The sequence below is a fragment of the Heteronotia binoei genome, chromosome 1 (genome assembly GCF_032191835.1).
Source record: "Heteronotia binoei isolate CCM8104 ecotype False Entrance Well chromosome 1, APGP_CSIRO_Hbin_v1, whole genome shotgun sequence".
NCBI lineage: Eukaryota > Metazoa > Chordata > Lepidosauria > Squamata > Gekkonidae > Heteronotia > Heteronotia binoei.
The window spans coordinates 280697452-280720149 of record NC_083223.1 but is presented as its reverse complement, the minus strand read 5'-3'; the positions used below and the strand labels follow the sequence as shown (position 1 = coordinate 280720149).

Sequence of the window (22698 nt, the reverse complement as noted above, 5' to 3'; positions counted from 1 at the left end):
CTTCTTATGTATAAAAGTGTCTAGCAACCGCAGATACTCTTCTTTTGAGGTAAGTCCCTGCCTCTGTTTCTTGAAGATTTCCATTTTTTCCTTTAGCACATCTCAGAGTTCTCTGCTCACCCACGTTGGCTTTATGCGAATCCCCTTTCACGTTTCCTTCTCGTCGGAACAGTGATGGCTTGAACTTGCAAGAGCTCTCGTTTTAGGAAAGCCCACCCTTCCTTTGATAAAGGAACTATGGCTGTATCCGCACTTTACACAAATGTACTGCCTGAAGGATCGAGAGCAGCAGTAGAGAGGGGCCTGGCAAAGAGGAGAAATATAACCCACCCTCCAAATAATTTTTTGTTGGATATACCAGGTCTGGTTTTTGAGAAGAGTTATTTATTGGTGCCGCACACGTCTACCGACGAGAGGACACAGACAGTGGACTTTGGGGCCATGACAGCAATTGGAAATTAATTTGTATTTTGAGTGGTGCTGTATTCATGGACCTTTGTAAGAATTTTGGCGAAGAACGCGTGAACAGAAGAAGAAGAAGATGAAGAAGATATTGGATTTATATCCCGCCCTCCACTCCGAAGAGTCTCAGAGCGGCTCACAATCTCCTTTACCTTCCTCCCCCACAACAGACACCCTGTGAGGTGGGTGGGGCTGGAGAGGGCTCTCCCAGCAGCTGCCCTTTCAAGGACAACCTCTGCCAGAGTTATGGCTGACCCAAGGCCATGCCAGCAGGTGTAAGTGGAAGAGTGGGGAATCAAACCTGGTTCTCCCAGATAAGAGTCCGCACAATTAACCACTACACCAAACTGGCTCTACGAAATATCCGTGGAGCAAGTCTTTGCAATATATAAGTAACCCAGTGGTTTATTTCAGGTGCTACTAATCAGTACACTGTGGCTTCTGGTTTTGCCCACCTGGGGATTAGCAACCCCAATTGTGGACACAATGGAGCAAGCAGAGGAGAGCGACAAGGAGGATCAGGGGCCTGGAGACCAAGAAGCCTTGGGAGGAAAGGCTGAGGGACTTGGGAAGGTTCAGCCTGGAGGGGGCAGAAGGGACAGGATGGCTCTCTTGAAGTCTCCGAAGGGCTGTCCCTTAGAGGAGGGCAGGGAGCTGTTTTTGCTGGCAGCGGAGAAGAGGACTCATAATCATGGGTTTAAATTAAGGATGGGAAGGTACAGAGCTGGATATTAGGAACAAGTTTTTTTCCAGGAAGAGTCGTTCAGTGGTGGAATCAGCTCCCAAGGGAGGCGGGGCGTTCCCCCTCGCTGGCAATCTTCAAGCAGCGGCTGGACAAACAGGTCAGGGATGCTCTAGGCCAGGGGTGGCCAAACTGGCTTAAGATAAGAGCCACACAGAATAAACGTCAGATGTTTGAGAGCCCCAAGGAAGGCCAACAAATAGGGGGAGGGTGAAAGAAAGCAACTTTCACTTTGAAAGCACTGTCCAAGCTGCCAACTGGTTTGTCTTGGAGAAGTGGTTTCTATAGACAAATGCCTTCTCCGAGCCAGTCAATGATGGGGGCTTCAAGAGCCACACGATGTGTGTGAAAGAGCCGCGTGGGGGCTCCTGAGCCGCAGTTTGGCCTCCCCTGCTCTAGGCTGACCCTGCATTGAGTAGGGGGTTGGACTAGATGGGCTCTGCGGCCACTTCTATGATTCTATAAACTTCAGGAGATCGTCCAAACCTGTTTTAACAGATAAACAGGAGTAACAAGCTGGGTTACCCTGAATAAAACTGTTGATCTTAAAAGTGCCACTGGACTCAAAGTCTGTTCTGCTAGGAAGCGTACAGCAGTTAACAATAGGGCATTTGGGAGGTCTGCAAACTGTAAAGCTGAATTATTCCAGATGGCTTTTTCTATGCAGGCAATAGAGTCACACTCTAATAAATGATTCGCAAGGTAAACTTGGGAAAATTATTAGGGACTGTGGTCTGTCCTACCATGCAAACTTGCTTAATGTAAGAGCCACATAGAATAAATGTAAGATGTTTGAGAGCTGCAGGACATGAATATCAGAACTCAGGAAATATCTGGGGACTTTGGAGGTGGAGCCAGGAGACTTTGGGGGTGGAGCCAGGAGCAAGGGTGTGGCCAGCACAACTGAACTCCAAAGGAAGTTCTGGCCCTCACGTTTCAAGGAACCGTGTTCCTTTTAAACGCCTCCCCTCCGTTTAGAATTATGAAGGATAGGAGCACCTTCTTTGGGAGCTCATAGAATTGGACCCCCTGGTCCAATCTTTTTGAAACTTGGAGGGAGGGGGGCTTTTGAGGAAATGCACCTATGCTGCAAATCTGGTGCCTCTACCTCAAAAAACAGGACCCCCAGATTGATACCCACAGATTGATTCTCCTCTATACCCTTTGGGAACCAGTCTCCATAGGGAATAATGGAGTGCCCCCCCTCCCGCTTTCTGCTAACCCTGAAGGGGGAGAGGGCCTCCAAACCAGGGAATCTCCTGCCCCCAACTGGAGATTTAGACAACCCGAAAGGTGAAAGACTCAATGAGGCCTACAGCCCTCCAGAAGGCCTCTCAGGCCTCCTATAAAGTTTGTAGAGGCCTGCGTTTCCCAGGCAACCTCTGAGCCCTGTGATTGGACTGGGGTGAGATTGGAGGGAAAGGAAAGCCCAATCACCATCCTGGGGGGGCGGGGCCATGAGAGAGTATATAAGGCCCTGTTGCGGGGTGTGGGAAGTTATGTGTAAGGTTTGGCAGTTGATATAATTGGATACTATGTAACTAGAAGTACAGAATGCATGTGCTCCTTGTTGAGCAGATTGTACTCGACGCCTTATTGGTTAAGGAGTATGACGTGTATGAGGAAATAAAAGGAGGTGCTGGAGAGGCTGAGGGATCATTCCCTGTGCAGCTGTACTCGAGCATGCTTTGGAATCTTAAAATGTCTCCTGTCTACCTTTCTTCTTCACACCATTATATTGTTGGGGCTGGACTCCGACACGGGGGGCGGGAATTCAGTCTTCTCTGGGGAGCTGAGTGAGTGGGTGAAGGGCTGCTGCCAGCCGAAGAGGAACACCCTGTCCCATCCAATCCAATCCATCCGAGGACGGTGGTGGGCTGAACTTAGGAGCACCCCCCCCGGTTAGGGTTGCCAATCTCCAGGTGGGGGCAGGGGATCGCCCAGTTTAGAGCCCAACGCCCACTTCAGGCTCATCAGAAAGTGAGTGGGGGAGGAATGTCTGCTGGGTGCTCCATTATTCCCTATGGAGACCGATTCATAGAAGCCTCTGTTGAAAACCCTCCCAAGGAAGGAGAGCCCACCACCTCCCAAGGAAGCCTGTGGAAAAATCATAGAATCCTAGAGTTGGAAGGGACCTCCAGGGTCATCTAGTCGAACACCCTGCACAATGCAGGAAACTCACAAAGACCTCCCCCTAAGTTCACAGGATCCTCATTGCTGCCAGATGACCATCTAGCCTCTGATTAAAAACCTCCAAGGAAGGAGAGCCCACCACCTCCCGAGGAGGAAGCCTGTTCCACTGAGGAACCGCTCTTAACAGTCATAGAATCCTAGAGATGGAAGGGACCTCCAGGGTCATCTAGTCCAGCCCCCTGCATGAGGCAGGAACTCACAAAGACCTCCCCCTAAATTCACAGGATCCTCATTGCTGTCAGATGGCCATCTAGCCTCTGTTGAAAAACCTCCAAGGAAGGAGAGCCCACCACCTCCTGAGGAGGAAGCCTGTTCCACTGAGGAACCGCTCTTAACAGTCATAGAATCCTAGAGATGGAAGGGACCTCCAGGGTCATCTAGTCCAGCCCCCTGCACAAGGCAGGAACTCACAAAGACCTCCCCCTAAATTCACAGGATCCTCATTGCTGTCAGATGGCCATCTAGCCTCTGTTGAAAAACCTCCAAGGAAGGAGAGCCCACCACCTCCTGAGGAGGAAGCCTGTTCCACTGAGGAACCGCTCTTAACAGTCATAGAATCCTAGAGATGGAAGGGACCTCCAGGGTCATCTAGTCCAGTCCCCTGCACAAGGCAGGAACTCACAAAGACCTCCCCCTAAATTCACAGGATCTTCATTGCTGTCAGAGGGCCATCTAGGAGAGCCAGTTTGGTGTAATGGTTAAGTGCGTGGACTCTTATCTGGGAGAACTGGGTTTGATTCCCCACTCCTCCACTTGCACCTGCTAGCACGGCCTTGGGTCCGCCATAGCTCTGGCAGAGGTTGTCCTTGAAAGGGCAGCTGTAGTGAGAGCCCTCTCCAGCCCCACCCACCTCACAGGGTGTTTGTTGTGGGGGAGGAAGGTAAAGGAAATTGTGAGCCGCTCTGCGACTCTTCGGAGTGGAGGGCAGGATATAAATCCAATATCTTCATCTACCTCACAGGGTGTCTGTTGTGGGGGAGGAAGGTAAAGGAGGTTGTGAGCCGCTCTGAGACTCTTTGGCATTTTAAGCTGCGCCTTGCCAAAGGCTGAGCACATCTCACAGAGGTCTGGGAGGAGCAGAGCAGAGCAGCTCTGATAGCTGAGACAGCTGGAGAAATTGCTGAGAATTTCTGAGTTTTGAAGGACTACATTCTAAGGTTTGTGGGGCTGCCTAAAATTCTAAGGTGTGATAGCTGGGGAACTGCTCTTTGTTTGGTTGACTGCTCTTTGTTTGGTTGACTGCCTTAAGGGTGAAAGAGATTGAGAGTGATTGCTGCTGATTGAGAGTGATTGCTGAGGAGTGCCCTGCTCCACCTCTTTGCATTTTAAGCTGCGCCTTGCCAAAGGCTGAGCACATCTCACAGAGGTCTGGGAGGAGCAGAGCAGAGCAGCTCTGATAGCTGAGACAGCTGGAGAAATTGCTGAGAATTTCTGAGTTTTGAAGGACTACATTCTAAGGTTTGTGGGGCTGCCTAAAATTCTAAGGTGTGATAGCTGGGGAACTGCTCTTTGTTTGGTTGACTGCTCTTTGTTTGGTTGACTGCCTTAAGGGTGAAAGAGATTGAGAGTGATTGCTGCTGATTGAGAGTGATTGCTGAGGAGTGCCCTGCTCCACCTCTTTGCATTTTAAGCTGCGCCTTGCCAAAGGCTGAGCACATCTCACAGAGGTCTGGGAGGAGCAGAGCAGAGCAGCTCTGATAGCTGAGACAGCTGGAGAAATTGCTGAGAATTTCTGAGTTTTGAAGGACTACATTCTAAGGTTTGTGGGGCTGCCTAAAATTCTAAGGTGTGATAGCTGGGGAACTGCTCTTTGTTTGGTTGACTGCTCTTTGTTTGGTTGACTGCCTTAAGGGTGAAAGAGATTGAGAGTGATTGCTGCTGATTGAGAGTGATTGCTGAGGAGTGCCCTGCTCCACCTCTTTGCATTTTAAGCTGCGCCTTGCCAAAGGCGCGAGCCTTTGGCGCGAGCCGAAGGGCGAGAGCTAAAGGGCTCTTGGCCTGTGGCTCTTCGCCTAGGGGCTCTCTAAGGAGCAGGAACCCAGATCCCTGGCTTCCTTGTTCTCCAAATAAGGTAAGTTCCCAATAAGGTAAGTTTAGGTAAGTTGACCCGCCAGAAGGGGAGCCACTTAAACAGCATTTAAAGAGGACTGTATATTTTAATATATATATATATATATACAATGAAGATAGAATGCCAGCAGGGGGTTGGGGGCTTTCCAGTGTTTTGCACTGAGTGTCACATGTATGACTATCTGCCCAAAGGACAGAAGTCTTGGGTGTGTGCTCGATGCAAGGAGCTCCTGGTCCTCAGGGAACGAGTTCGTACCCTTGAGGCCGAGGTGACTGCCCTGGAGAAGCAGAGACGGTCAGTTAGGCACTTGGGGAAGACTCTCGGGGGCGTATTAGATGAGCCCCGCTCTGAACGTAGCAGCCCCGTTGCTGCCAGAGAGCGTGAGGGTCGAGAGGGAACAGGGCACCGTGCTGAGGATAAGGGGAATGCGCCCTCAGAAGGGACCTCTTCTTCGGTCGGTGAGCGGGAATCCTCTCGCGCCAAGGAACCATCCCTGAGCAGGGGGAGAGGGGGGGTATTGGTAGTTGGTGATTCGATCATTAGGCAAGTAGACAGCCGGGTGGCGAAACCGCGTACTGACCGTATGGTGACTTGCCTGCCTGGTGCGAAGGTAGCGGACATTACGCGTGTAGTAGATAGACTGATAGACAGTGCTGGGGAGGAGCCTGTGGTCGTGGTGCATGTTGGCACCAACGATGTGGGGAAATGCAGTCGTGAGGTCCTGGAGGAAAAATTTAGGCTGCTAGGCGGGAGAATTAAGGCCAGGACCTCCAAGGTAGCCTTCTCGGAAGTGCTACCTGTTCCACGTGCAGGGCAGGAGAGACAGGCACAAATTAGAAGTCTCAATGTGTGGATGAGACGATGGTGTAAGGAGGAAGGGTTTAAGTTTGTTAGGCACTGGGATGCTTTCTGGAACAAGCGGGAGCTGTACAAAAGAGACGGTCTCCACTTGTCCCCGGATGGAACCAGGCTGCTGGCGCTTAAAATCAAAAAGGTGGCAGAGCAGTTTTTAAACTAAATCTTGGGGGAAAGCCGACAGGAGATGAAATGTCTCTGGTTCGGGAGGACTCGTCTCAAAGAGATGAAGGGTTAGCTGCTATTTTTCTACCGGGTAACGGACCGGAGTTGTCCACTGTGAAGGTGACAAACAATATGGACTGTCTGCCAGTGTCTCGAGGCGGCAGGAGGAAGGTGGCGGGCCTAGCTCGCCTGGGAAATTATAGATGTTTGTATGCAAATGCTAGAAGTGTTCAAAGTAAAATTGGTGAATTGGAATGTTTAGTGCTGGGAGAAAACATAGACATTGTGGGAATTTCAGAAACTTGGTGGAATGAGGAGAATCAGTGGGACACGGTGATTCCTGGATATAAGCTATATCGGAAGGATAGGGAGGGAAGGGTTGGAGGTGGGGTGGCTCTGTATGTCAGAGAGGATATACGGTCCAGTAAGGCTGAGATCAGAGAATTAGATTCACTTTTAGAAATGCTTTGGGTTGAAATAGAGGGCCCAAAAGGAAATTTAACTATGGGAGTTTGTTATCGCCCACCAAATCAAAAGAGAGAGGACGATTATAATATGATGGAAGGCTTAAAGATAGCGGCTAAACGTAAAAACTGTGTCATAATAGGTGATTTTAACTACCCGCAGATTGATTGGGTCAATATGTGTTCTGGTCGAGAGAAAGAGATTGAGTTTCTTGATGCTCTCAATGACTGTGCTATGGAGCAGATGGTCTCAGAACCTACCAGGGGTGGGGCGATCCTGGATTTGGTCCTAAGTAATGCCCAAGACTTGGTGAGAGATGTAAAAGTGATTGCGCCGCTTGGGAGCAGTGACCATAATGTTATTGATTTCACCGTTTGTATAAATAGGGAGTTGTCCAAAAAGACCACCACAACCACGTTTAACTTTAAAAGGGGTAAATACACTGAGATGAGGAGGCATGTGAGGAAGAAACTGAAAGGAAAGGTACATATGGTCAAAACCCTTGAGAAAGCTTGGACGCTATTTAAAACTATAATCCTAGAAGCTCAGATAAAATACATACCACAAGTTAGGAAAGGCACAAACAGGCATAAGAAAAGGCCTGCGTGGTTAACAAACAAAGTAATGGAAGCTGTAAAAGGTAAGAAGGACTCCTTTAAGCGGTGGAAAACCAGTCCAAGTGAGATTAGTAAAAGGGAACACAGGCTGTGGCAAATCAAATGCAAGACTGTGATCAGGCAGGCAAAAAGGGACTATGAGGAGCATATTGCAAAAAACATAAAGACCAACAATAAAACTTTCTTCAAATATATTAGAAGTAGGAAACCAGCCAGGGAGGCAGTGGGGCCCTTGGATGACCATGGGGTAAAAGGATTACTGAAGGAGGATAGGGAAATGGCTGAAAAGCTAAATGAATTTTTTGCCTCCGTCTTCACTGTAGAAGACGAGAACTTTTTGCCCGCCCCAGAACCACTAATTTTGGAAGGGGTGTTGAAAGACCTGAGTCAGATTGAGGTGACAAATGAGGAGGTCCTACAACTGATAGACAAATTAAAAACTAATAAGTCACCGGGTCCAGATGGCATACATCCGAGAGTTCTGAAGGAACTCAAAGTTGAACTTGTGGATCTTCTAACAAAAATCTGTAATCTTTCATTGAAATCTGCCTCCATTCCTGAGGACTGGAAGGTAGCAAATGTCACCCCCATCTTTAAAAAAGGTTCCAGAGGAGATCCGGGAAACTACAGGCCAGTCAGTCTGACTTCAATACCGGGAAAGTTGGTAGAAACCATTATCAAGGACAGAATGAGTAGGCACATTGATGAACACGGGTTATTGAGGAAGACTCAGCATGGGTTCTGCAAGGGAAGATCTTGCCTCACTAACCTGTTGCATTTCTTTGAGGGGGTGAACAAACATGTGGACAAAGGAGACCCGATAGATGTTGTTTACCTTGACTTCCAGAAAGCTTTTGATAAAGTTCCTCATCAAAGGCTCCTTAGAAAGCTTGAGAATCATGGAGTAAAAGGACAGGTCCTCTTGTGGATCAAAAACTGGCTGAGTAATAGGAAGCAGAGAGTGAGTATAAATGGGCAGTCTTCGCAGTGGAGGACGGTAAGCAGTGGGGTGCCGCAGGGCTCGGTACTGGGTCCCATGCTTTTTAACTTGTTCATAAATGATTTAGAGTTCGGAGTGAGCAGTGAAGTGGCCAAGTTTGCGGATGACACTAAATTGTTCAGGGTGGTGAGAACCAGAGAGGATTGTGAGGAACTCCAAAGGGATCTCTTGAGGCTGGGTGAGTGGGCGTCAATGTGGCAGATGCGGTTCAATGTGGCCAAGTGCAAAGTAATGCACATTGGGGCTAAGAATCCCAGCTACAAATACAAGTTGATGGGGTGTGAACTGGCAGAGACTGATCAAGAGAGAGATCTTGGGGTCATGATAGATAACTCACTGAAAGTGTCAAGACAGTGTGCGTTTGCAATAAAAAAGGCCAATGCCATGCTGGGAATTATTAGGAAGGGAATTGAAAACAAATCAGCCAGTATCATAATGCCCCTGTATAAATCGATGGTGCGGTCTCATTTGGAGTACTGTGTGCAGTTCTGGTCGCCGCACCTCAAAAAGGATATTATAGCTTTAGAGAAGGTGCAGAGAAGGGCAACTAGAATGATTAAAGGGCTGGAGCACTTTCCCTATGAAGAAAGGTTGAAACGCTTGGGACTCTTTAGCTTGGAGAAACGTCGACTGCGGGGTGACATGATAGAGGTTTACAAGATAATGCATGGAATGGAGAAAGTAGAGAAAGAAGTACTTTTCTCCCTTTCTCACAATACAAGAACTCGTGGGCATTCGATGAAATTGCTGAGCAGACAGGTTAAGACGGATAAAAGGAAGTACTTCTTCACCCAAAGGGTGATTAACATGTGGAATTCACTGCCACAGGAGGTGGTGGCGGCCACAAGTATAGCCACCTTCAAGAGGGGTTTAGATAAAAATATGGAGCACAGGTCCATCAGTGGCTATTAGCCACAGTGTATGGAGCACAGGTCCATCAGTGGCTATTAGCCACAGTGTATGTGTGTATATAACATTTTTTGCCACTGTGTGACACAGAGTGTTGGACTTGATGGGCCGTTGGCCTGATCCAACATGGCTTCTCTTATGTTCTTATGTTCTTTGGAGTGGAGGGCAGGATATAAATCCAATATCTTCTTCTTCTTAAAACCCTCCAAGGAAGGAGAGCCCACCCCTCCAGAGGAAGCCTGTGGAAACTTAGATTCCTAGAGTTGGAAGGGACCTCCAGGGTCATCTAGTCCAACCCCCCCCCCTGCACAATGCAGGAGACTCACAAACACCTCCCCCTAAATTCACAGGATCCTCATTGCTGTCAGATGGCCATCTAGCCTCTGCTTAAAAACCTCCAAGGAAGGAGAGCCCCCCACCTCCCGAGGAGGAAGCCTGTGGAGTCCTAGGGTTGGAAGGGAAGGGAAGGGATTCTATCCCAAGGCCAGTCCCAGGAGGAGAGGGAGCCGGGCGGATTCCTCCTTGAAACATGCTGCTTCCTGCTCTCCCAATCACCAGACAGCGGCGCCATGGGATGACGACAGCAGGGGGCGCTCCACTCCCAACCAATCACCAGCCAGCGCTGCAGGATGACGACAGCGGGAAACGCCGAGCACTGTTGGCTGCTGGGAAAGCGAGGCAGGCAGGCGGAGGCTGCGGTGAATGGGAGGTAAGGGCTGCGGGGCGCGGCTGAGCAGAGCTGATGTGTGGGGCTTTCTTCAAGTAGGCGGGCAAGGCTTGGTGTGGCTGCCCTGCGGCCAGGGGGCGCCCCAGGCAGCCGCCTACTCGGAATCATAGAAAACTAGAGTTGGAAGGGACTTCCGGGGTCATCTAGTCCAACCCCCTGCACAAGGCAGGAGACTCAGAAAGACCTCCCCCTATATTCACAGGATCCTCATTGCGAAATCATTAATGATTTGGAGTTGGGAGTAAGCAGTGAAATGGCCAGGTTTACAGATGACACTAAATTGTTCAGGGTGGGGAGAACCAGAGAGGATTCTGAGGCACTCCAAAGGGATCTGTTGAGGCTGGGTGAGTGGGCGTCAACGTGGCAGATGAGGTTCAAAGTGGCCAAGTGCAAAGTAATGCACATTGGGGCCAAGAATCCCAGCTACAAATACAAGTTGATGGGGTGTGAACTAGCAGAGACTGACCCAGAGAGAGATCTTGGGGTCGTGGTAGATAATTCACTGAAAATGTCAAGACAGTGTGCGTTTGCAGTAAAAACGGCCAAAGCCATGCTGGGAATTATTAGGAAGGGAATTGAAAACAAATCAGCCAGTATCATAATGCCCCTATATAAATCGATGATGCGGTCTCATTTGGAGTACTGTGTGCAGTTCTGGTCGCCGAACCTCAAAAAGGATATAATAGCATTGGAGAAAGTTTAGAAAAGGACAACTAGAATGATTAAAGGGCTGGAACACCTTCCCTATGAAGAAAGGTTGAAACACTTGGGGCTCTTTAGCTTGGAGAAACGTCGACTGAGGGGTGACAGGATAGAGGTTTACAAGATAATGCATGGGATGGAGAAAGTAGAGAAAGAAGTGCTTTTCTCCTTTTCTCAAAATACAAGAACTCGTGGGCATTCGATGAAATTGCTGAGCAGACAGGTTAAAACGGATAAAAGGAAGTACTTCTTCACCCAAAGGGTGATTAACATGTGGAATTCACTGCCACAGGAGGTGGTGGCGGCCACAAGCATGGCCACCTTCAAGAGGGGGTTAGATAAAAATATGGAGCAGAGGTCCATCAGTGGCTATTAGCCACAGTGTGTGTGTGTGTGTATATATATATATATTTGGCCACTGTGTGACACAGAATGTTGCACTGGATGGGCCATTGGCCTGATCTAACATGGCTTCTCTTATGTTCTTATGTTCACAGGGACTGGTGACCTCTTAACCACTGAATGTATCACTTCAATAGACATAAAGTGTTAGGTAAGAAGAACAACACCTCCAAAAACAATGGAAGTCCCTCTTTGAACTGTGGGGTTCACTTGAATAGATCCTGGATTTTGGGGAGCGTGAAAACCAACTCCTCATGGCTTTCGTCACTACTAGAAGAACATAAGAGAAGCCATGTTGTATCAGGCCAATGGCCATCCAGTACAACACTGTGTCTCATAAGAACATAAGAGAAGCCATGTTGGATCAGGCCAATGGCCCATCCAGTCCATCACTCTGTGTCACATAAGAACATAAGAGAAGCCATGTTGGATCAGGCCAATGGCCATCCAGTCCAACACTCTGTGTCACACAGTAGCCAAAAAAAGCAGGCGCCATCAGGAGGTCCATCAGTGGAACCAGGACAATAGAAGCCCTCCCACTGTGCCCCCTTCCCCCCAATCACCAAGAATACAGAGCATCACTGCCCCAGACACACATTTCCAACAATACGCTGTGGCTAATAGCCACTGATGGACCTCTGCTCCATGTTTATCCAATCTCATAGCTGGCTATGCTTTCAGCCGCAACCACCTCCTGTGACAATCCTCTCTGGTTCTCACCACCCTGAACAATTTAGTGTCATCCGCAAATTTGGCCACTTCACTGCTCACTCCCAACTCTAAATCATTTATGAACAAGTTAAAGAGCATGGGACCCAGTACCGAGCCCTGCGGCACCCCACTGCTTACCGTCCTCCACTGCGAAGACTGCCCATTTATATTCACTCTCTGCTTCCTATTACTCAGCCAGTTTTTGATCCACAAGAGGACCTGTCCTTTTACTCCATGACTCTCAAGCTTTCTAAGCTTTCTGTGGTCGTTTTGGGGTCCAGCTCCCCTTAAGAATTAGCCCCTTGCCAGACTGAACCAATGTAAGGAGTGACTAAGCTTTTAACTTTCTTAGAGCCAAACAGAGATGACCAACTTTCGCAAATAACCCTGGAGGTATATCTAAAATCGCTTGGTATGTAATATAGCAAAATGATATGAAACCTGATCTGCAAGCCACAGCAAACCCTGTTGAGCTGACCTGCCAAGGTGATTATCAGATGCTCCCCTTCTGATAACCTTACAGTCTCTGTCTCTCCTTCCCTCTAGAAAGAAGTCTGTCTTCATAGCCGAGTCACTCAAGGTACCTTTACCCAGCTGGAGGTGACCCAAGAGCAGGCGAAGGAGATGGAAGAGCAGCATCCAGGAGAACATGGAGGTGGCACGATATTGAGCAGAGGCCCCCGTCGCACCCAAGCTGGGAGTGGTGCTGCTGAATTACAGGAAAACACTGTGCCAGTTATGTCTTTCCAGGTCATGCCTATCTCAGACGTGCATTGCCAACGCTTCCGGCAGTTCCTCTACCGAGAGGCGGATGGGCCCCGAGAGGTTTGCAGCCAGCTCCATCGACTCAGCAACCGCTGGCTGAAGCCAGAGAGGCGCTCCAAAAAGGAGATCCTGGACGTGGTGGTCCTGGAGCAGTTCCTCGCCATCCTGCCCCTGGAAGTGCAACGCTGGGTCAGAGAATGTGGGCCAGAGAGCAGCTGCCAGGCGGTGGCCTTGGCTGAAGGCTTCCTGCTGAGTCAGGCTGAGGAGGAGAGGCCGGCAGAGCAGGTGAGGGGGTTCCCTCCAGGGATGTCCCCTTCAAATCACATTCCCTGACCTGATCCTAAAGTTCCCCTGAGAGATATTTGTCCGCGTGGTTTCTTCTTTTGAAAGATATAATACTTACTGGGCTCAAGCAAGATATAAATTGTTCTATTTCCCCAAGTGTTAATCCTCCATATGGGAAATGAACAGCCTCCTTCGGCAGCCTCTTCTACTAGGGAATTTCTTATCCCCCCGGATATCTCACCAGGTGCGGCTGGAAGGATGCAGAGTCCAGGGACAGCAAACAACAGCAAAAATGGGCTCCTGTGTTAAAACAGTCACAGCTATAGAAAAGACAGGGAAATGCACTCCTCATACAATTCAGTATCATACATCACAGTGAACTTCGTATGTTTTGTGCAACATTAAATATGTAGCTATTTGCAATTACTCTGTTAATACAAACGTTCAAGAGCAGCTTGGGCTTGTCAGATGCATACTGTCAGCGGCCACTTTTGGAACTGTGGAAGACTTTACCGTTCCGTACGAATTCTTGGTGAGGAGGAAATCTTGAAAACGACCTCACTTCTGGTGGAAACAATCGTTGGGCAAGGGGCCCCAGGAGCAAGAGACTTCAACGTCTTTCTAAGAGTTTCATTGTCTCCCAGGGATTTTTGTCTCGTTAAATAATTCCTTGAGCACTCTGTTTGAAGGACTTTTGTATTTTAACTGAGTAACCTACTTCTGGAGACAAAAGACTTGAACGTTTTGTATTGATGGAGTCATTGCATATAGTTTCATATTTGTTGTTGTTCTGTCGCAGTTGAGTCCGACTCGTTGCGACCCCATGGACAAAGTCATGCCAGGCCCTCCTGTCTTCTACCTCGCCGACATAGGGGTTGAGGGGCTGGGCCTACAATGGCTTTCCTCCTTCCTCATGGGTCGGGGACAGAGGGTGGCAATCGGGGGTGAGCGATCCCAGAGGCGCAGACTTGATTGTGGGGTGCCCCAGGGAGCAGTTCTCTCCCCGATGTTATTTAACATCTATATGCGCCCCCTCGCCCAGATTGCCCGGAGATTTGGGCTGGGTTGCCATCAATATGCAGATGACATCCAGCTCTATCTACTAATGGACGGCCGGCCCGCCTCCGCCCCGGGGAACCTGGATCAGGCTTTGCGGGCTGCTGCAACGTGGCTTAGACTGAGTGGGCTGAAGTTAAATCCAGCGAAGACAGAGGTTCTCCATGTGGGTCGTGGCGCTCTGGGAAAGGAAATATCCCTCCCGGCCTTTGACGGGGCGCCGCTGAAGACGGCGCAGCGGGTAAAGAGCCTGGGTGTTTTACTGGAGCCTTCATTATCAATGGAGGCCCAGATAACAGCCACTGCCAAGTCAGCATTCTTCCACCTGAGGTGGGCGAGGCTGTTGGCCCCTTTCCTAGAGCGTCGGGACCTAGCAATGGTGATCCATGTGACGGTCACCTCAAGACTGGACTACTGTAACGCTCTCTACATGGGGCTGCCTCTGTACCGGACCCGGGAGCTGCAGCTAGTGCAGAATGCGGCGGCCATGCTGTTACTTGGTCTCCCAAGATGGGAGCATATACGGCCGGGGCTGCGCGGACTGCACTGGCTGCCGATCGTATACCGGATCCAGTACAAAGTGCTGGTCATAACCTTTAAAGCCCTATATGGCCAAGGACCGACCTACCTGAGGGACCGTCTCTCCCCATATGAGCCCCAGAGAGCACTGAGGTCAGTGGGAAAAAAACAGGCTGAATATCCCTGGGCCAAAAGAAGTTAAACTTCAAAGCACCCGCACTCGGGCCTTTTCCGCTGCGGCCCCACAATTCTGGAACCAGCTCCCAGAGGAGGTGCGGGCCCTGCGGAACTTAGACCAGTTCCACAGGGCCTGCAAGACCGCCCTCTTTAAACAGGCGTTCACCAATGACTAAATTAATGTTTACCGCCAGATTAATAATGTTTACCGCCAGTATCAGATCTAGGAATGTTTTAATCATTGATTGGTTTTAATGCGAATTTAATATGAATTTATTGTTTTATTATTGTGTTGTTCACTTTAAATGTTGTTAGCCGCCCTGAGCCTGCTTCGGCGGGGGAGGGCGGGATACAAATAAAATTTTACATTACATTACCATCCTCCGAAGTCTGCTAGTTTCATATTTACTGTTGTATAAAACATATAAAGTCCACTGTGATATAAGGTGTTGAATTGTATGAGGAGTGCATTTTCCTGTGTTCTATATAGCTGAGTACGGGAGTGGGGCGGGAAACATTGCTCGCTCTCCTTTCCATTCCATCTCTTTCCGTTCTCCCTGGCTGCTGTTCCAGGTGTGGGGACCATCCGTGGAGAGAGACGCAGCATTCCCCGAGGCGGAAGAAGCTTCCCTGGAGCGAGAGCAGAGGGCGCACATCAAGGAGGGTGCCCAAGATGCCCTCTCCTGTGGTAAGGACCCATTTTGCCTGCATGCGATTGGGGCACCCTGTGAACGGGATGGGTAAAGAGTTCAGGACAGGAAAAGAATTAAATACTTCTTCAGATAACAAACAGCACTCAATGTCTACGACCTGTGATTCTTCTTGAAGGGGATTGGACACAATTATAGAGACGGTACATTCCTCCCATTCATTGAAATTCTCATATCTCACCTTCCTTCCATAAAAGTCAGGGTGGCTCAAGAAAGAAAAGAAAAGGCAGACAGACCTGGGCAGAGCTATTCCACCTGGTGGGCACAGGGAGCCTCTGCCTCTTGGGGCAGCACTGAGCGCTGAAAGCCAGTTCCTAGGGGCCAGGAATCATGGGGAAATGTGGCTTCTGTGCCCAGGCTTATAGGGGTACTGGGCAGGCCCTGCGGGGAATAGGATGCTGAGGTAGGAATGAGAGGCTGTGGTCTGGCACCCCAGGAGATCAGGGGGAGGCCTTAGCTTGATGCTGATATTGAACATATGAACATATGAAGCTGCCTTATACTGAATCAGACCTTTGGTCCATCAAAGTCAGTATTGTCTTCTCAGACTGGCAGCGGCTTTCCAGGGTCTCAAGCTGAGATTTTTCACACCTATTTGCCTGGACCCTTTTTTGGAGATGCCAGGGATTGAACCTGGGACCTTCTGCTTCCCAAGCAGATGCTCTACCACTGAGCCACTGTCCCTCTGGCTTCTCCAGAAACGCTCAAGTGATGTCTGGTTTTTGGCTGAATGTGATGGTGACATGCCATGTGATGTCATTTCCATTCCCTTTTCCCACCACTAGACCTGACCTGAAGGCCCAGCCAGCAGGAGAACGGGATTCCTGGGCTTTTGGTCTGATCCAGCAGGGATGCTGTGACCTTTGAACTCCAGAGTTCATAGGGCACATTTTAAGTCTCACAGAAGCCTGAAATATGTTGGTGGCCTTTGTTACCCCTGAGGCTCATGCGTTCTTCTCTTCTGCCTCTCCCAGAATTGAGTAAAAGAATGTGTTGCGTGTACGCAGGGCAAGGTTTCAGCCTCCTGGGAAGGGAGTGTGTGAAGAGGGGAACAAACCAGCCAATGGAATAGGAAGTCACGACAGACACCTTTCCTTGTTTCTTCTTTCTCCTTCCTCCACAGGTAGCGGAGAGATGCTGTTGAGTCCTCATCTGTTTGGGGGTGTGGAAACAGTCCAGGTAGGGGAGATAAACAGGGAACAGCCTGGGGGGGGGGTGCTTTTGCTCCTGCGGTTTCTACAATGGTCCAGGAGAGAGAGGCTATCCCCAAGTCAAGCCATACATCCTGTACCCTTTAGACCAGTCCCTTCCAGTGTGCAGTCTCTGAGAACTAAATCTGCTTGTTCTTTCAGCGTCCCTTTTCCTTTGAGGAGGTGTCTGTGCATTTCACTCCAGCAGAATGGACCCTGCTGGATCCAGGCCAGAGAACTCTTTACAGGGAAGTCATGCAGGAGAACTATCGGAGCGTCATCTCTCTGAGTAAGGAAGATCTTCCACGAATGCCGAAGTTAGAACTTGAACAGCAGTACATCATTTTGAGGACTTTCCAGCTCCTTGCCCAGTGTTGTGGCCTTCGCCCAAGCCAGAGAAATTGTCCTGGTCAGAGGCCAGAGGCAAAGGTGGGGATGAGAGACTGGTATGTAGCAGCTGCAGGCTAACAAGCCAGACATATCCAGGTGCTCACACAAATCCCAGAGCTGGGGGGTGGCTCTGGATCAGCTGTTGGTGGTGAGTGTTGCGCAGCCTGCAGCTCACCAGCCTGTTTGCTGGCTTCTGCAGACTCAGAGCCAGCCATATGTGGCTCCCTTTCTCCTGAGAAGTCCTCTCCCCCAGGGAACTTTGTGGAGAGCTCAGGCTGGCCCACGACAGAGACGCTGGGAAAGACTCTACTCTCCGCGATGGGATTATAAACATCCCCTTGAACTGAGATCTGGAAATGATCCTGTTAAGAACCCAAGCCTGGGTCCCCCGGGGTTACTAGTCTTTGTACCGGAACAGCACCCAGTTCAGTCGGTTCAGAAGGAGAGTGGACACAAGTCAAGCAGGGACTTTTAAAACTATATAAAGATTTATACAGAATGTAAAAACAAGTCATCTACAGTTCTAAAGATTTATGAAGGATGTAAAAACAAGACGTCTACAGCTCAGAAGAACAAGAAGATACCGGATTTATACCCTGCCCTTCTCTCTGAATCAGAGTCTCAGAACGGCTCACAATATACTTTATATTCTTCCTCCACAACACACACTCTGTAGCTAGGGATGAGAGAGCTCTCACAGAAGCTGCCCTTTCAAAGACAACTCTGCAAGAACTATGGCTAACCCAAGGCCGTTCCAGTAGCTTCAAGTGGAGGAGTGGGGAATCAAACTCAGTTCCCACAGATAAGAGTCCACACACTTAACCACTCCACCTATGTTAGCCACTACACCAAACACTTAACCAGTTCAGCAACAGAAAAACTATTTTATGTTCATGAAATGTCTGGCATTAGGTGGTACCTCTCCTTACAGCATATGTATTCCAGCTGTAGCCTAATTTAATCTACATAATGCAGTTCATCAGAAGAAAGCGAGAAACATCCAACTGCACCAGCATGGCATGAGCATAAAGTCTGCATGGCCTCTCTCTGGTCTATACCGGTATTATACTTTCCACCCCTCTAGGATCAGGTGGCTCAAATGAGCCAATCAAGGATCCTCCAAAACGGAATCTTCCAGAAGCTGGTAGCACAATTCCCCTCCCCACTTCATCCTGATTACACAGCGGGATTAATCTCACAGTTAACCCATTACCAGAGTCTTGAATCTGGCCTTGAAAGAGATAAGGATGTTACCTGCAGGGAGAGTCAAATCATGAACACCTGCAAGGCAGACCAGGCCGCTTAAGAATCCCGTTACGCCTTGCAGGAAAGTGGGGTGCTTTGCCTCACAGATCCGTCCCACTTGTACCAGTTGGGATTGTGGGCTATGATCTCGACCACGGTTCCATCCTCCCAGAAGAATTTTTACTCTTGAATTTCTTTCATTCCCCATATAAAAATGATGTCTCTCTCCCCCTCTCTTTATTTGTGTATGTGTGTGCCAAAGAAGACCGAAGTGTAAGAGAGACGTTGGTGGAGAAAGACAAGAGTCTCGCATCTGAAGAAAGGCTGGCGGGTTTCTCAGGAGGATCCCAAGAACATGTTTCCTTCCCAAAGGAGGTGACTGACGGTGGGTACCCTTCATGGTTATGTCAAGAGAACAGGCAAGGAATAGCCATGGAAACTTCTGATTCACTTCTGAGCAACATTTGGCTTGGTACAGACCTACAGCCTGCTGGGTAAAGATGCCTTTTGGGAACTGGGATTTGGAGGGTCAGGAGTTCCTTCTGAGCAAGACCTGTGGCTCTTGAGGGAATGAGCGATCCTTAAATATAATATATCCTAGGTACGTTGGGGTGGGGTTATGTCCAGGAAAGCTGGAGGAGGTGAAAGGGCCATCAATCCTTTCTTCCTGAAGTCACGTGGGTGCTTTGGGATCTTACCTGCCCCCTCAGGCATTAATGGGATCTCTTTATTCCAGCAGAGGGTGATCAGAAGAATGAAGAGGGTGATGAACTTGATCAGCAGTTGCCAGAAGGAGTTAAGAATGAGGACTTGAGAGAAAACATCAGGAGTCGAGGCAGACCTAAGAGAATGAAAGTCAGGTACATGGTTGAGAAAAGAGACGTAAGATGGCGTATTGTACATTTTCCAAATCTCAGAATAATGAAGGCAAGTACATCCATTCAATGTGGAAAGTATTTCAAAAGTAGATCGGAGTTCTTTGTGCACCAAAGAACCCACAGAGGCGAGAAACGCTTTGGCCATCTTCAGGAACATAGAAAAAGCCACACAGGGGAGAAACATTCTGAATCCTCAGAGTGTAAAAAGAGATTCACTCACAGTGGCCATCTTCAAAGGCATCAGAGAACCCACACAGGGGAGAAACCTTTTGAATGCTCAGAGTGTGCAAAGAGATTCAGTAACAGTAGCGCTCTTCAAAGCCATCAGAGAACCCACACAGGGGAGAAACCTTTTGAATGCTCAGAGTGTGGAAAGAGATTCAGTCATAGTGCCAGTCTTCAAAGGCATCAGAGAACCCACACAGGGGAGAAACCTTTTGAATGCTCAGAGTGTGGAAAGAGATTCAGTCAAAGTGCCAGTCTTCAAAGGCATCAGAGAACCCACACAGGGGAGAAACCTTTTGAATGCTCAGAGTGTGCAAAAAGATTCAGTGACAGTGGCCATCTTCGAAAGCATCAGAGAACCCACACAGGGGAGAAGCCTTTTGAATGCTCAGATTGTGGAAAGAGATTCAGTCAGAGTGGTGATCTTCAAAGGCATCAGAGAACCCACAGAGGGGAGAAACCTTTTGAATGCTCAGAGTGTGCAAAAAGATTCAGTGACAGTGGCAATCTTCAAAAGCATCAGAGAACCCACACAGGGGAGAAGCCTTTTGAATGCTCAGAGTGTGGAAAGAGATTCAGTCAAAGTGCCAGTCTACAAAGCCATCAGAGAACCCACACAGGGGAGAAGCCTTTTGAATGCTCAGAGTGTGGAAAGAGATTCATTCAGTGTGGCAGTCTTCAAAAGCATCAGAGAACCCACACAGGGGAGAAACCTTTTGAACGCTCAGAGTGTAAAAAGAGATTCACTCACAGAGGCGATCTTCAAAGGCATCAGAGAACCCACATAGGGGAGAAGCCTTTTGAATGCTCAGAGTGTGGAAAGAGATTCAGTCGGAATGGCAATCTTCAAACGCATCAGAGAACCCACACAGGGGAGAAACCTTTTGAATGCTCAGAGTGTGGAAGGAGATTCAGTCAAAGTGCCAGTCTTCAAAGCCATCAGAGAACCCACACAGGGGAGAAACCTTTTGAATGCTCAGAGTGTGGAAAGAGATTCAATCAAAGTGCCAGTCTTCAAAGGCATCAGAGAACCCACATAGGGGAGAAGCCTTTTGAATGCTCAGAGTGTGGAAAGAGATTCAGTCAAAGTGGCAGTCTTCAAAGTCATCAGAGAACCCACACAGGGGAGAAACCTTTTGAATGCTCAGAGTGTGGAAAGAGATTCACTCAAAGTGGCAGTCTTCAAAGCCATCAGAGAACCCACACAGGGGAGAAATCTTTTGAATGCTCAGAGTGTGGAAAGAGATTCAGTCAAAGCAGCCATATTAAAAGCCATCAGAGAACCCACATAGGGGAGAAGCCTTTTGAATGCTCAGAGTGTGGAAAGAGATTCAGTCAGAGTGGCAGTCTTCAAAGCCATCAGAGAACCCACACAGGGGAGAAACCTTTTGAATGCTCAGAGTGTGGAAAGAGATTCAGTCAGAGTGGCAGTCTTCAAAGCCATCAGACAACCCACACAGGGGAGAAACCTTTTGAATGCTCAGAGTGTGGAAAGAGATTCAGTCAAAGTGCCAGTCTTCAAAAGCATCAGAGAACTCACAAAGGAGAAACCTTTTGAATGCTCAGAGTGTGAAAAGAGATTCAGTCACAGTGCCAGTCTTCAAAGCCATCAGTGAACCCACACAGGGAGAAGCCTTTTGAATGCTCAGAGTGTGGAGAGAGATTCAGTCAAAGTGCCAGTCTTCAAAACCATCCGAGAACCCACAAAGGGGTGAAACCTTTTGAATGCTCAGAGTGTGAAAAGAGATTTAGTCACAGTGCCAGTCTTTAAAGCCATCAGAGAACCCACACAGGGGAGAAGCCTTTTGAATGCTCAGAGTGTGGAAAGAGATTCAGAGTGCCAATCTTCGAACGCATCAGAGAACCCACACAGGGGAGAAACCTTTTGAATGCTCAGAGTGTGAAAAGAGATTTAGTCACAGTGCCAGTCTTTAAAGCCATCAGAGAACCCACACAGGGGAGAAGCCTTTTGAATGCTCAGAGTGTGCAAAGAGATTCAGTCGGAGTGGCAGTCTTCAAAGCCATCAGAGAACGCACACAGGGGAGAAACCTTTTGAATGCCCAGAGTGTGGAAAGAGATTCAGTCAAAGTGGCCATCTTCAAAAGCATCAGAGAACCCACACAGGGGAGAAACCCTTTGAATGCTCAGAGTGTGAAAAGAGATTCAGTCACAGTGCCAGTCTTCAAAGCCATCAGAGAACCCACACAGGGGAGAAGCCTTTTGAATGCTCAGAGTGTGGAAAGAGATTAAGTCACATTGGCCATTTTAAAAGCCATCAGAGAGCCCACACAGGGGAGTAACCTTTTGAATGCTTCGAGTGTGAAATGAGATTCCGTCAGAGTGGCCATCTTAAAAACCATCAGAATACCCACACAGGGGAGTAACCTTTTGAATGCTCAGAGTATGGAAAGAGATTCAGCATGGCGGTCTTTGACAGCATCTAAGAATCCAGAGAATTAGAAATCACAGATCGTCTTAGTTCATTAAGACTTCTCAAAAACATGAATCTACACAGAATTTTGGCCCTCAGCAGGCAGACATGTTAAAAATAGGCTATTGAAGGAGCTTGAGCCATATTTGAAGCCCTCAAGTACATCCCACTATCCACATGGTGTTAACGAAATGTCTACCCTTTCCAGGCAGCTGGCAACTCATGATTAAGTGTTACGTTATGAGCAGGAGAAAACAAAACTCATTTACGGGAGGGTCATAGCTCCTTAAAGAGATGATTATTTGTTTCATGTAAATGAGACGTTTTGTTTGTGGTGCTTTCTGGAAGTTTTTATGAACTAAGCTTCAATAAATGTGTGAAAGGTTGGTGTGGCATGTCTTTTTTCAGTCCTTTTGCAGGTTGTTGAAAGTAAACCTGTCCTGACCTGGATAGCCCAGGAGGCAAGCCTGATCTTCAGATGTCGGAAGCTAAGCAGCAGGCAACTCTGGCAAGTACATGGATGGGAGACTTCCAGGAAATATCTGCAGTCGGGAGTATAGGGGCAGGCTTTATTCAGCCACTTCTCTGAATATCCCCTAGGCCCCTAGTAGGGGTCTGTGGTGGAACTGGCCCGATTCTGCCTTCAGACCCAGTCCCGTCAACTCCCTGCTGAGTCGCCAACTCCTGGAGGGAGCTATTTCTCCTCCGGCCACTTGGGCTCGCTGCCACCACCTGCTCAGTCTAGGGGTTCAGATTGAGAGGAACAGGACTCCCAATCCCCCTCTACAGCTCTGAGGCCAGGCCT

General features: G+C 48.7%; 1 protein-coding gene across 1 annotated transcript; it reads left to right on the top strand.

The window, feature by feature from the left end:
• The first annotated feature begins 10053 nt into the window (after positions 1-10053).
• Positions 10054-21020, top strand: LOC132587230 (zinc finger protein 135-like). Its single transcript, XM_060259523.1, has 8 exons — positions 10054-10188; positions 12568-13071; positions 15397-15511; positions 16657-16712; positions 16886-17012; positions 18621-18743; positions 19098-19438; positions 19484-21020. The coding sequence occupies exons 1-8, from the start codon at positions 10054-10056 to the stop codon at positions 21017-21019; spliced, it is 2937 nt and encodes a 978-aa protein (XP_060115506.1). The 3' UTR covers position 21020.
• Positions 21021-22698: the final 1678 nt, after the last annotated feature.

Bases quoted from the DNA above. Each gene is read 5' to 3' on its own strand.
- LOC132587230 (XM_060259523.1), top strand. From the start codon at position 10,054: ATGACGACAGCAGGGGGCGCTCCACTCCCAACCAATCACCAGCCAGCG. The intron at 13,072-15,396 runs GTGAGGGGGTTC...CTGCTGTTCCAG, and splicing joins AGGAGAGGCCGGCAGAGCAG to GTGTGGGGACCATCCGTGGA. The intron at 16,713-16,885 runs GTAGGGGAGATA...TTGTTCTTTCAG, and splicing joins GGGGTGTGGAAACAGTCCAG to CGTCCCTTTTCCTTTGAGGA.